Raw genomic sequence first — 15,374 nt, 5'->3', positions numbered from 1 at the left:
GTACAGACCAAGTTAATTGTTAGTTACAGTTACTGAAGGAAAACACCGTGCAAAGTATATTAAGAATCACTCCCACAAAATGACAATATTTTGAATTCCTTTATATTTTGGAAAGAAAATGTTCTTTGTTTTATAGGAACTTGATATTCTACAAGTGATTTAGACTGTCTAAATTTTTACTTCCCTTTGGTTCTTATTTCATTTCCTCCAGGCTTTCATCATCCAAACTTCTTTAACTTCCACAAATCTCTCTTGGCACACAATTTTGGTTTAGAGAAGGGAGAGGGAAGAATAGCCAAAATTATCATATAACAATAATAGCCCCTACTACATGCCAAGCACTATGCTAAATGCTTTCCAAATATTATCTTATTTGTTCTTCATAATAGCCCTGAGAGGTAGGTATTATTTTACAGCTGAGGAAACTGAAGCAATCAGAGGTTAAGGGACTTGCCCAGGGTCACACAGTCAACATCTGAGGCTGGATTTGAACTCAGGTCTTCTGACTTCAGATGAAGTAATTCTAGCCAATGCACTACCTAGAATTATAAATGACCTTAAAGTCTGTCTGGTCTCATCCATACATGAAAAGGAAGGTGCTCTGATACCATTCCCAACAAATGGCCTCTGTTTGAGGCCCTCCTGAGATGGGGGAAATCACCCCCGAGGTGTCTGTCTCTTTGAAAGCAGGGACTGTCTTGTTTTAGTCTCTATATCTCCAGCCCTTGTGTCCACAGGGGTTATCCACACTTAATAAGTACCTGCTGAATTGAATTAGATAGCTCTAATAGTTAGGAAGTTTTCCCCTACATCAAGCTGAAATCTGCCTCTCTGTAAGTCCCAATCATTACTCCTAATTCTTCATTTCTTGGAGTAAGCAGAACAGTCTAAGGACCCAAATTCAAGTCCTGTCTCTGACACTTATTACCTGGGTGACCTTCAGAAAGTCACTTAACTGCTGTTAGCCTCAGTTTCCTCATCTGTAAAATGGCCTCCATATCCTCTAAGGTCTCTTCCAGCTCGAAATCTGAGCCCTTCCAAAGAACATCCTTTCAAACACATGGAGACTGCTACTACGTCCCACCCCCACAGGCTGCTCTTCTCTCTAGGTTCCAGTTCCTTCAAGTAATGTTTTATATGGCACAGTTTCTAGACTCCTCTCTATCCTGACTGCCTTCTCTGGACACATTTCAGCTAGGTGGTGCACTGGGCCTGGAGTGTCAGGAAGATCTGAGTTCAAATCCAGCCTCAGACTTTTACTAGCTGTCTGACCCTGGGCAAGTCACTTCACTCTGTTTGTTTCAGTTTCCTCATCTGTAAAATGAGCTGGAGAAGGAAACGGAAAACCACTCCAGTATCTTTGTCATCTTTGTCAAGAAAACCCCAAATGAGGTCATAAAGAGCCAGACAAGACTACGTAACAACAAATAATACTACATAACATAATAATGTTATATATGTGTATTATGTTATAGAATTATGGTTTATCACAAACTATAATAAAGATCATTATACATAAGCACACTGGAAGAGCTGCACAATAAATTGGGATGAGGTCTAAGGGATTAGCAGGGGGAAGGCTATTATTGACATGGGTTTTAATGTATGAGTTGGAATTTAGCTGGTACAGCGAGGGATGACATTTCAAGCAGAAGTAATCACATGCTTAAGACATGGCACTGGGAAGATGTGGGTAGGTTTAGGAGACAGAGAGTAGTCCAGTTTGACTCCAGCAGAGCATTCTTGGACGTGAGTAATGTGAAATGAGGTTGTAATGGCAAGGTGGTAACAGGCTGCAGAGAATCTTGAGTGCTGGAAGAAAAAAAAAGTCTAAACTCTACTTAATAAGGGAGTCAATAAGAAATTTTGAGTACAGTACGGCAATTTCAACCTCTAATCCAAGCTGAGGAGAATAAGTCTAAATAGGTGGGAATTTTCCTCCTCCATATACCCAATAAGAGATTACCAGGAATTTTGCTTAGGCATATAGACGTGGGGTCACAAAAAGTTGGACACAACTGAAAACAACTAAACAATAGGTAGGAAAGACATGTGATAACTGTTTAAGATTCTTTTAGTGTTATTTTTTAAAATCCAATTATACAGAACAGTCTGGTCCTACTCAGTACTATAAATACTCCATCTCAAAGAACCATTGCCATCCTAATAAAGTAGAGTGTTTGTACTCAGCTGAATTCAAGGGTGGGAAGGAAGCTGGGAAACCTAGGAAGGCTGCATCATACAGTGGGAAGAATGATAAGATTTGGAGTCAGGGGAACATGGTTTGAATTCTGACTTTTTTTTTTAAGGCAATGGGGGTTAAGTGACTTGCCCAGGTCCCACAGCTAGTAAGTGTGAGGTGTTTGGTCTGAGGCCAGATTTGAACTCAGGTCCTCCTAACTTCAGAGCCAGTGCTCTAACCACTGTGCAACCTAGCTGCCCCAAATTCTGACTTTCTAACTATCTGCGTGACCTTGGACTAGTCACTTAACCTTTGTGGGCCTCAGTTTTCTCATCTGCAAAAGGAGGGGGTTGGACCAAATGACTCCAATGCTTGCATGTCATGGCATCACCCCCCCCACAATGTCATGATCCTCTTTGAGAACGAAGGACAAACAAGATTCCTTCAAGCTATCATCTTTGAAAGAGGGAGAACACCCCCTTGTGGATGTCAAAGAAATGCCCAAATAGGGTCTTTCACTTAACTATATCATCTCATTTGATTCTCGTTGGAAACACCAACCTTTCTATACCTACAGATGAAGAAGGTCTGGCTCAGAGGGCTTAAGTGACTCACCAGTGGTCACATGATTAGTAAGTGATGGCATCTAAATTTGAACCCAGGGCTCACTTGACTCCAAGTCCAGTTCTCTTAGAAAACATTGGAAATTGAGGGGATGCCCATCAATTGGGGAATGGCTGAACCAATTGTGCATGCAATTGTAATAGAATACTATTGTGCTATAAGAAATGACAAGCAGGACACTCTCAGAAAAATCTGGAGAGACTTACATGAGCTGATGCAAAATGAAATGTACTGTGGACAAAGTAATAGCAATATTGTAAGATGATCGGGTGTGAACGACTTAGCTATTCTCAGCAATATGGTGATCCAAGACAGCTCTGAAGGACTTATGATGAAAAATGCTATCCATCCCTCGGCAAAGAAATGATGATGTCTGAATACAGATTGAAGCATATTTTTTTACGTTATTTTTCTTGAGGTTTTTTTTTTTGGTCTATGTTTTCTTTCACAATATGACTAATATGGAAATATGTTTTGCATGACTACACATGTATAACCTATATCGAATTGTTTGCCTTCTCAATGATGGGGGCTGGGGAGAAAGGAATGAAGAGAATCTGTAACTCAAAGTTTTAAAAATGAATGTTAAAAATTGTTTTTAGCATATCTTAAGGATTTTGGCACTTATCAAATCTAAATGACATTTTGATACCACCAGAGCATGAGTCCATGAAGTATAAGAACTGTTTAATGTTATTTTGGTGGAGCCATATAATGACACCATCCATCCATGTATGTAAAGTGATTAATAAGATTTTTTTTGGTTCAACATCCTCTTTAATTTGGAAGCCATATTCTCTTCTATTCAGGACTTATGATAATGAGTTTAAGACAAGGCAGAACCATTATAGGCTTAAACACTCTCCCTGAAAAATTTCATATTTCATATAAAGTCTTTTTGCAATTATTGTGTTGGTGGCATGTTTTAAATAGTGAAGTTTTCCATATGGAAATATGGAAATTCTCTAGCTTTCTCATTGTACTTGAGTCTCTTGTATATATTTACCCTACTTATGCCTTTCATGAATAAGTAACTGAGTCAAAGGCTTTACAATAGTCAATAAAGACAGAATAAATTTATGGCAAAAAAATTGTTTTTACATGTAACTGAGAAAAAATAAAATCCTAGATAAAAACTATGTTATGATATGGGGGAAAAAAAGAAAGAAAACAGGCTTTAAAGAATGGCCTTTATTTCTTAAATGGTACATGCACACACACATGAAAGAGCAAGAGAAGATTTCCAAGGAAACCTGTCAATAAGCGTATGATAATGCAGTCAGGCAGTCAATGTAGTCAGTAACTCAGGGAGCAAGGCCAAACTGTGCTGGAGTTGTCATGGAAGGCTTCATGAATACTAAACACTAGCCTAAACTAAGCATTGTACTTGAAATCTAGACAACAGATTTTGAATACAACCCCAGGCACAACCTCCCAGGAGACTCAGTTACCTCATCTGTAAAATGGAAATAATACTTGGAAACCTGCCATTGTTGGAAGGTGTTTTACAAAACCTTAAAGAACTGTATAAATGTCAGTTGTTAAAGGAAAAAAAAATGTGACTTAGCAGAGGCTAGACAGAAAGGTGGCTGATTTAATAGCAGACGTATTAGTAGTAGTAGCATTGATAAAATAATAATAATAATGCTAGCTAGTTGATTTGGTGTTAATGTAAAAAAGATACAATTTTTGTAAAATACAATATATATCCTCCCTATTCCTAGGTGATAAATTCCAGATATCCCTAGATGGAGTCAACACATAAAATGTTTCTTCTACCAAAGTCCTCCATGGATATTTTTGGACTTGGGTTTTGGGTTTGAGTGGTAGATTGAAGGGGGAAAGGTAACCAGAAAAGGAAGCAGGTAGATCAACTTGGATTGATTGCTTGATATTTTCAACAAAGTAAAAGAATGGGAGAAATGCCTCTAGTTCATGGATTGGATTCTCGAGGAAAGACTGATGGAAGGACAGAGAAAAGGATCTAAGATCAGAAGGCAAGGATCAGTAACAGAAAAGGAAGTACACATTCTAATGGTCATGGGGCCATCCAAGTGAGGCACAAAATGCTTCAGTCAGCTGCCCATTTTTCCTCCCAAAGTTCTTTGGCAGTCCTCAGTTAAATCTTTTGATTACATCTGCAAGAACATAGCAATTAAGTGTTACAGGTCTTTAACGCCCCTCTGTAATTCCTATTAATCTCTCTTTTAATAAGAAGGGTGTGCCCAGAATTCTGGGCATTCTATACCCTCCTAGCAGTAGTAAAAATGGAGAGGGCGGGAGGAGGGGAGGAGCGTGGCTGGACCTAGACCAGCAAACAGGAGACAATGGAATGTTTAAAACCATCAATCCTAAATCCCTGAATCAGAAAGGCTTCATCACTTCAGAGTTTCCTATCTATATTATAGAGCAAGAGGACGGGAGCTGGTTAAATGAAGACCTGCTCAGGTTGGAACAATAAAACTGCAAAACCAAAAGGGACTTTGGGGATCGGTTGGTCCGACTTCTTATTTTAGAGACAAGGAAAGTCAAAGGCTTTTCTTTGACAAGAAAGTCAAAATCAGAGGCAAAAGGTTTAATGCCCGGCTCGGCATCACCCAGCTGAGCTAGGTTTAGACTCCTGGCTTGTGTTCTTAGTCTTGGTTTCATGTCCCCTGTCTACATTTCCAGTGTTTTTTCCATATCACCACACTAGTCATTTATAAATTGGTGAATACCCAAATTTTTTACCAAATTTTACCAAATGCTAAAAATTTCCCCCTTATTTGTATTTTGTCTTTACCTCACTATTCCACAATCATTGTTGTTCAATCAGGTCTGACTCTTTGTGACCCCATTTGGGGTTTTTTGGTAAAGATACTGGAGTCATTTGCCATTTCCTTTTCCACCTCATTTGACAGATGAGGAAACTAAGAAAAACAGGGATAAGTGACTTGCCCAGGGTCACACAGTAAATGTCTGAGGCTGGATTTGTACTGACTCCCTCTATCTACTACACCACCGAGCTGCCCCCCATTCCACAACAGTTTATTATTAAATGCTTGAGTAACAACAGCTAAAATCTGGCACAGGGGATCCCACCCACCCCCACCTCCACCCGCTCCTAGGAAGAATTATCTAATGAATCTTTGGGGAAAAAACAATAAAATAATAAAACTACATGAACAATGCAAAAGAAAATATGGTTTCTATATGTAAAATGCCAGTGTCCATAATTCATTAACATCTCTGTTTTAGTGAGACAAACACAAATATTTGTTCTGGATCAAAGTGAACATGAGTGTCCAGTTTTAGGCTTAGGGACTTCTTGACTTACCTCCAGATTTTTGCAGGAGATGTAAGCTGGATGAAAATAAAGAGACCAGGATCAAAACTCAAGTCTTCAAAAATAATCATGAAAGGAGGCAGATTTAAAATACATTAATAGGGGATGCTTGAAACCTTATAATACAATGAGATTTAATGACACTCCTGAATGAGCAGAAGAATGAGTCAGATCTTGGTGAGGTAAGCTAGTTCAACCAAACCTTTCTGAGTTTACAAATCAAGATTTGTTTTATTTTGTTTTCACTATTAATTATGGAATCCACATAGCATCTGTATGGCTGTTTCTACCCACGTGAAGCAGTTAGCCTTTCGGTCAACAAACACCTATTAAGCCTTCATTGTGTGCCAGGCACTGCGCTAAGTGCTGGGGATACAAAGAAAAGAAGAAGGAAAAAAACCTCCATTCCCTGCTCTGAAAGAGGTCACAGCCTGATGGAAAACAACATGCAAACCAGTGTGTATAAAACACCAATGTATAGGATAAATGGAAGATAATCAATAGAGGGAAGGGACTAGAATTTAGGATGGTCAGAAAAAGCTTCTTTAGAAGGTGGAATTTTAGCTGGGACGAGCCGGAGAAAATTCGAGAGCCAAGAGATGGAGAATCTTGTGCAAGGAATAGCCAGGAGGCCAGGGACACAGGAACACAGAGTATGTGGGAGAAAATAAGGTGGAAGAAGACTGGAAAGGTAGGAGGGGGTCAAGTTAGGAAAGATTTTGAAATCCAAACAAAGGATTTTGTACTTATTCCTGAAGGAAACAGGAAACCAACTGCAGTTTATTAAATAGGAGGGTGATGTAGTCAGACTGACTTTTAGGGAGCTCTCTTTGATAGCTAAAGGGAGAATGGATACAATGAAAAACAGAACCAATATTTCGGAGTCCTACACATACAGACACGAGTGCAGACACACAGACACACAGACACACAGACACACACACACACACACACACACACACCACTTCAACCTAAGGAAGGAAATAAAATATGTTCAATTTCCTATTCAAATAATTATATTCTCATTGAAAAAATCCTCTAGAAGATTCATTGATTAGAGTAGTGTAGCATGAATCTTTCTTGGGCTGTAATGATTACCTTAAGATTTCACATGAAACTAAAAAAAACAAAAAAAAAAACAAAAAAAACAAGTTTTAGTGGTTTGTTGTGGATTAGGGGTAGGAGGAGAAACTTATAAATTTCACTGCCCCTTTAAAAAAAAAACACCTTTGATTTTATCATTGTAAGGAATCCCACTTTCTACAAGAAGCCTTTTCTGATCAGCCTTAATTCCCTCTATTGATCCTATGCCCTTGTTGATCTGACCAAGCACACCCATTACTTGTCACTGCCATCTGGTGGCAGTATATCCAAATTGCAGGGGCAGGTCTTGTGATGTGAAGAAATAAATCTACTGACAAAAATGAGAAAATTACATCACAGAGGTGATACCTTTGGGGGCAATCTACAATATATAGCTATTAAGGTAAAGCTATTTATTAGGTTATAATTATCTAAATAACTGCTTCATGAGTATAACCTACCAATAGGACCATGATATGTCAATAAACACACCCAACACTTCAATAATTTGGTTAAAAGGGGAAAGACGCAGGGTTCTGATCTCCATTTTGGCTGTGAATTTAAAGTATTCTGAAGTTACACATTCACCTAGAGGTAATATGTCTGCTTTTTCAGGACATGATTTAGTAAATTTCATCTTTTAAAACACTAAAATTAACCCAACAACTAAAAATGTTCTTTCAATTTCCAGAAATGAACCCTTTGCTTTCAGATAATCTTTTGACCAGATGACTTCAGAAATAGAAAGATGGTGAGTGGGCAAAGGAATGAGTCTATGGTGCTATGCAGGGAATAACTTATTAATGACCCACTTCACCCCTTTGCTCAGAAGGCAAGTTAGGTAGGTAAGTAGATCAATTAATTCCTTCAAGTTAAATGGTACTTCAGCATCCTGAAAAAAGGAGTATATCTCTTCCAAAGCCAAACGTATACCCAGTGAAGGAATGGCATACATACCAGAGAGACAATGATCATCACAATACTTCAATCTTCGAGCTATGTCGTGAGTAAAGAGACAGATCCCACAAGCCACTACTTTATACTCACTTGACACTTGTGCACATGCAAATATAAACATAATATTCTCTTTTAAATTGGTACTGACTTTTCTAATGAAATTAAATGTGTAAAAAGAACTAATAAGAATGGTGGGAAGGAGAGGAGAGGCCAAGCCAAACTCTCTCTGTAAATGTAAAGTATTTCTCATTCCAATGAAACTCTCATTTCCCAAAAAATCAAAAACTTGATCCTTGAAATGAGTGACTGCTGACTAGCAAGTTGTAAGGCAGAACTTAGTAAATTCAAGGCATGGAGGACATCTGCATTCCCAACTGGGCATTACAAACCTCTTCTCTGTCTAAAGCAGAGCAGGGGCACTGCCCGTTTGCACAATTACTCACCTCTTTTGAAATAAACTTCTGGTACAGACAGACAATAACTTCCGATGCATTATGCAATGTGAAGAACACCGGAATGGACTGAAAGAAAAGTAGAAAAGTGGCCATTAGAAATCAGCATATTTTCCAGCAACGTTCCTAGTATAAGGGACTTGATTTTTATTTTTAAGAAAAAGTCAACAAGTAAAACAAAAATGTGGGATCTTCTAGCACAGCAACACATACACACTTTTGTTTATGACAAGACAACGTAAGCCTTTATTTATGATGGGAGCTTTCTCACCGATTGGTAAGGAAAAGACCCCAGTCACATGTTATTCTTCAAACTGGAGTTACAAAAAGCTCCCAAGTTCACCTCCCTTTCCTTCTAATGCTACTTCTCAGAGATTATTTTACAGACACTTTGAAACTCAAAACCCCATGAAGACGATGTAGATATTGCCATTGATGTCAATTTTCCTAAAGCATTTCAGGGAAGAAAGGATACTGGAGTCAATATCAGAATAATCCCTGGATTTAAGTCCTGGTTCTTTGAGCAAGTCGCCTCACTTATTAAGCCTTTTTTTTTTTTATCCAGACCTGCGATGCCATTGATAAGTGAAACTTACAGAATGGAAACTGCCTCCACCAAAGCAGATCAATAACTCTTTTGTAATTTATGATCTTGAGGAGATGCTCAAGACACTGAGATTTTAAGTGATTTGCCCCAGGTCACATAGCCAGTGTATGTCAAAGGCAGAACTCAAATCCAAACACAAAGGCCAGCTTTCTATCCACCTCTCTTCTGAGCTTTGATTAATAATAAATAAAATTAAATCTTTCTTGTACTGATTTATCTATGTCAAAGTCAGCTGTACAGCTAAATATACAGTTGGAAGTCAAAGTTTTCAACCTATTAAAGATAGCACTGAACAGAAAATTACTTTAAGAAAAAGAAAATTAAAATATAATTATGACTCTTATTAGTCTTAATAATCATTAATAAGTCATTATTAATAAGTCATTAATAGTCTTAATGTTTTCTTACAGAAAAGACATTAAGAAAGCATTCAATCCACAGCTCAGGTTAAGGACTAACCTGAACTCAGGAATCCCAACCCTCATTTCCATTCCTAAATATCTTCCTTTAGTTTTAAGTACTCTATCTGATACTCCTATGCCTCAATTCACTAACTATGTGACCAGAGATCTTGTCCCAGTGTTTATGACAGAGACCTACTAGACAGTTTGGCTGGTAGGTGAAAGGAATTCTGGTCATATAATTTGTCAGGATGGGGACACAGGAAGAATCTATTCCCATCCCCTTTTCCCTAAAGTAAAACCCTATCAAAGTAAGGGAGAAAACTTGCCTCAAGGAAGGTGATGATAAAGGGGTAAGAATCAAGGTTCCCTGACCTACTTTCAGGACCAGGCCACAGCGAAGTTTCCTTATGCAATTTCTGTTGCTCTGGTAGGAACAAGTAAAACAATTAATAAACATTTATTAAGTGCCTACTATTTGCCAGAAACTGTGCTAAGCACTGAGGATACAAAAAGAGGCAAAAGACAAGTCTCTACTGATGAAAAGTACCATAGACAATGAAGTAATACAAAAATTGTTTACAGTTTCTCTGAAAAAAGCTTCTTTTCTCAAATACATACGGAACTGAGCCAAATTTATAAAAATAAGAGCCATTCTCCAATTGATAAATTGTCATGGGATATGAACAGGCAGTTTTCAGAAAAAGAAATAAAGTTATCTACACTCATATGAAAAAAACGCTCTAAATCACCATTCATTAGAGAAATGCAAATTAAAACAACTCTGAGATACCACCTCAACCCTATCAGAAAGGACAAATTCTGAAAGAGATAATGGAAAATAGACACACTAATGCACTGTTGGTAGAGTTGCGAACTGGTCTAATCATTCTGAAGAACTATTTGAAACTATACCCAAAGGGCTATAAAACTGTCTCAGCTATAAAATTGACCCAGCAACATCACTCCTAGGTCTGTATTCCAAAGATATAAAAGAAAAAGGAAAAGAACCTACACGTACAAAAATATTTATAGCAACTCTTTTTTGTGCTGGCAAAGAACTGGAGATTGACTCTCCCATGAATTGGAGGGTGGCTGAACTGGGATTGTGATGAAGTACTATTGTGCTAAAAGAAATGAAAAGGGGGATGGTTTCAGAAAAACACGGCAACTATATGAATGGATGCAAAATGAGATGAGAAGAACCTGAAGATCATTGTACACAGTAACAGCAATATCATAACAACGATCAACTGTGAAAGACTTTGCTACTCTGATCAATACAATGATCCAAGATGACTACAAAGGACTCTTGATCAAAAATGCTATCCACCTCCAGAGAAAGAAGTGATGAACTCTCAGTGCAAAATTAAGTATAGTTTTTCACTTTATTTTTCTTGCTTTTTATTTTGCGATGTAGAATATTGAAATAAGTTTTGAATGATTTTATATGTATAATTGATATCATTATTGCTTGCTTTCTCGGTGAGTGAGCGTAGGTGGTGTCTAATCCATAAATCTTTATCTTCCTCACAGAATTAGTATGAGATACTTTATCAAAAGCTTTGCTAACTTGGAATTATACATATAAAGCAACTAAAATTTCCATATCTTTTGACCCAGAAATGGCACTGCTAGGTATATATCCTATTGACAAAAAGAAAGGGATCACATACATCAATTATTTATAAGATCACTTTTTCTGGCGACAAAGAATTGGAACCAAAGTGATATCCATTGATATGGGTGACTAAACAAATTGTGTTTCATAAAAGAAATGGGATACTGTGCTGCTGTTAAGAAATGATGAATATAGAGAAGCATGGAAACACATGAAAGTGAATCAATAAAACAATAAAAACAAACATTACAATGATGTAAACAGAACTACTGTTTATTGCAACAACTACAATTGAAAATTAATGGTGAAAAATTACAAAGAACATTTTTAAGCCATGACCAATGGGCTGAGTTGTTGTTGTTACACTTTACTAATTACTTGTTACAAGGGGAGTACCACAGGGAGGTAGTGTAGGAAAAGATAAAAAAGGACACCAATAAAACATTAAAAGTACAGAGGCAAAAAAATAAAAGCAAGTTCAATAGGGAACATGAACAAGCAGGGCGATTTAATTACTATCTTGTTAAATTTAATATGCACTTTAGTAAACTATGTAGCATAAGTTTATAAGTTCACATGCAGTCCTCTTTTTTGCTCTTTGCATACTGAAATGTTTGTGGTTTTGTTCATTCTTAAATTAATAATAAAAAAGGAAACAACAAATCACATGTTAAAAATGAAGATTTCAAAATTAAAGAGATCAAGGTTGGCCCCAAAGAAAAGACAGGAGAAGACACGTCCTCCCACTCCTTTGCAGAAGTCAGGGGTCCACAGGTATGGAACATGGAATATGTTAGGTTTTTTAATGTATTGGTCAGTTCTGATATATTTTTATCTTCTTTCTCTTTTTCTTTAAAAAATTTCTTTGTTAATAGGAACTGCTCCCTGGGAAGAAGAGGTTAAACAGGGAGAAATCTAGGTGATGTAAACGCAAAAGATATTATAAAAATAGACAGAAACCTATTTTAAAAAAAAACTTTGTTAAAATCTAGGTGAGCTATACCCAAAGCATTCCCTTCATCTACTATTTTAGTAGTCCTATCAAAAAAAGAAAGGAGGTTTGCCTGGTATGACCTATTCTTGATCAATCTATACTGGTTCTTTGTAATCATTGCTTCCCTTTCCAGAAACTCATCAACAATCTCTTCAATGCCGTGTTCTAGAATTTTCCCAGAAACTGAATTTAAGCTCATTTGCCTGTAGTTTTTAAATTTTTCTTTTGAAAATGAGGACATTTTCCCTTCTTCAATCTTGTGCTACCTGTTCTGTTTTCAATGATCTTGCAAATATCATCCACAGTGGCCAAGCAAATCACATCTGCCTATTTCAGGATATGACAATGTAGTTCATCTGGGACAAGGAATCTGTATTTATCAATAGAAGCTTACTACCTTACAGTCTCTCCTTATTTATCTTGAGTATCACTTCCCTGTTAGTCAATTTCGTTCTGTCATTTCCAGTGCAAAGGTCCTTCTCCTTGACAGATACAAGTGAAACAAAATGAGACAGCATCTCTCTCTCTCTCTCTCTCTCATCAATGCAATACAAATGAAGAAAATGAGATAGCATCTCTCTCTCTGTCTCTCTGTATGTCTCTCTCTCTCTCTCTCATCAATGTGATACAAGTGAAACAAAATAAGATAGAATCTGTCTGTCTGTCTGTCTGTCTCTCTCTCATCAATGACCTTGAAAGTAAAGGGCTGCACATCAACTGGGGAATAACTCAACAGATCATAGCTTATGAATATCAGAATACTATTTTGCTAAAACAAATGCTGAAAAAAGACATTTTCAGAGAAACCTGGAAAGGTGTGTATGAACTGACACAGAATAAAGTAAGCAAAAGCAGAACAATTTATACTAGAAGAACAACATTGTAAAAATGACCAATTCTGAAAGACTTAAATGATCAACAGTGATTCTAGAGGACTGATGATAAACAATGTTACCCATCTCCTGACAGAGAGGTAATGGACTCAAGATGCTGAATGAAAGGTACAGTTTTGGATGTGGCCAATATCCAAATCTGTTTTGCTTGACTATGCTTTTTTGTTACGGGAGGATTTTTTTCCTTCTCTTTTTCAGTGGGAAGTGGGGAAAGGTGAGAGGAAAAAAAATTTAGTAACTGAAAAATTTTAATTACAAAATATAAAAATGAAAAGTCAAAGAACTGTGCAGCTCTTCTGGTGTTGTCACCCTCTTATTTACTCTACGCAAAAGCCCAATTTATTCTAGCCCTTTTTTGATGCTCCTCTTTCTTCTAAAATGTCTAAAACAAACAAAAAAGCTCTTTTTGTGGTCCTTAGCTTCCCTTGCCAGCTTCAGTTCATTCTGAGTTTCAGCATTCCTGACATTATTTTTACATGCTATTACCACATTTATATTCATTGTCTGTTATATGGCCTTGTTTCTATTTTCTTCTCAAATGTTAAGTTGTATAGTTAGTTACCCAAGGATCCAAATTGGTCTTTTCAGACAAATCTGAATTTCTCTCCTTACTGGAATTATGTCCTTTTATGTCTTCAGAAAGAAAAAAAAGCCTTTCATTTATGAGTATGTCCTGCTTCCTTGGCTAACTTAATGTATATATCACCTAATGCATTTTATTTCGTGGGATCCTGAACTCTTTGAAATATGCTTTCCCCAAACCTAGGCTGCACATCAGACTATGTCCAGATTTCTAATTGTTCTCTATCACAAGTTCTATGATGGAGTAGTTACTTTCCCCCTGCCTCTACCCACCAGAGCACCCATCATTTCCACCCCAGCAATCAGCATCAGATCCAGAATAAAATGCCCCCCTACTGGATCTTCTACTTCTTAAAGGATGAAATTATCAATAAACCAACTAAAGAAGTTATTGGTCATTCTACTTTTGGAAGAAAGAGTTCTAACAAATGTCTGGACAATTGAAGTCCCCATCACTACTCTAGCATGCCTCTGTGCTGGGCCTATGATGTTTCCCAAATTATTCGTCTATTTTCTCTTTCAGTCCAAATAAACATTAAGTATACTCCAATGACAAAATCACTTCTGTTTCTGCCTACTTTGACTTTTACCCAAAAAAATCTCTGTCACATTTCACCACTTCTGGTTCCTGGATTTCATGATGCTTTAATTTTGTAATTATCCCCATTTTACAGTTGAGGAAATGGAGGTTCATTGAGCTATAACTTACTTGTCCAAAGTCACACTCCTAGAAAGCTGGTGAGTTAGGACTTTCAAAATCAAGCCGACTTCTAACTCCACAATCTCTACATCTGTTGGGGACGTTGTTACACAAGCAATTCTTGGTCAGGTACTCTGAGGTTCTGTGCCTATGGTCTCAACTATCTTTTCTTTCCCCTAGTCTTTAATAAAATTCAACAGAAATCTAATTTTAATAACTGCTCACCACCATTTCATAATGGTTGTATTCAATACTTTTATAAAGTGTAAGAAGACAGTTAAGAATCTTGCCAGCTGTTTTCTTGAGTATTTCACTGAGAAGGAAAGTACAGCTGACTATGTAAAAACACCTTAATTCCAGGGCACCTAGGTGGTGGTGCAGTGGATAGAGCTCTATCCTTGGAGTCAAGAGAAGTTGAGTCCAAATTCAGCCTCAGACACTTAACACTTACTAGCTCTGTGACCCTGGGCAAGTCACTTAACCCCAATTGCCTAAGCAGGGGGAAAAAAAGGAATAGGACAGAATTGATCCTTGCTCTCAAGAAGCCTATATTCTAGTTGTGGAAATAAAGATCACTGTATCCAAGAAAACCAAAGTAATATGTTTAAAAAAAAAAAAACAACTTAATTCCACAGCTGGACTAACCCCAACTAGGACCTTCTGTTATGAGCATCTTGAGCCCTGCACCCCACCACCTCCACAGGAGAAATTCTATAGAAAATAACAGTCAAGAGGATTTAACACCAAAATTTACATACTTATCCTCTGTGGAGCCAACTTGAATTATGCAGCATTAGTTTTAGGAGCCATTTAAAAAAATGTGCCCTGGAGCCAAAACTGGCTTGTTTGCCCAGCTAAGTTAATTAACTCCGCATGGGTTTCATCCTTTCTGTGGATTCTCATACACACACACACACACACACACACACACACACACACACACACACACACAC

At 37.3% G+C, this 15,374-nt stretch overlaps 1 protein-coding gene across 3 annotated transcripts in view; it reads right to left on the bottom strand.

Annotated features, from left to right (window-relative positions):
- LOC114031939 (transmembrane protein 241-like) overlaps window positions 1–15,374 on the bottom strand; it is a 170,165-nt gene that overhangs the window by 104,713 nt on the left and 50,078 nt on the right. For all 3 annotated transcript variants that reach the window (XM_027847156.1, XM_027847157.1, XM_027847158.1), the window contains 2 exons: window positions 8,615–8,692; window positions 6,123–6,148 (listed from right to left, as the gene is read on the bottom strand). In XM_027847156.1, the coding sequence (XP_027702957.1) occupies window positions 6,123–6,148; window positions 8,615–8,692 (104 nt within the window). The remainder of the gene's footprint in view (window positions 1–6,122; window positions 6,149–8,614; window positions 8,693–15,374) is intronic.

The sequence above is a fragment of the Vombatus ursinus genome, unplaced genomic scaffold (genome assembly GCF_900497805.2).
Source record: "Vombatus ursinus unplaced genomic scaffold, bare-nosed wombat genome assembly UNPS02015255.1, whole genome shotgun sequence".
In the NCBI taxonomy this organism is placed as follows: Eukaryota; Metazoa; Chordata; class Mammalia; order Diprotodontia; family Vombatidae; genus Vombatus; species Vombatus ursinus.
The sequence above is the reverse complement of the archived record's forward strand: the minus strand, read 5'-3'. Positions and strand labels throughout refer to the sequence as shown.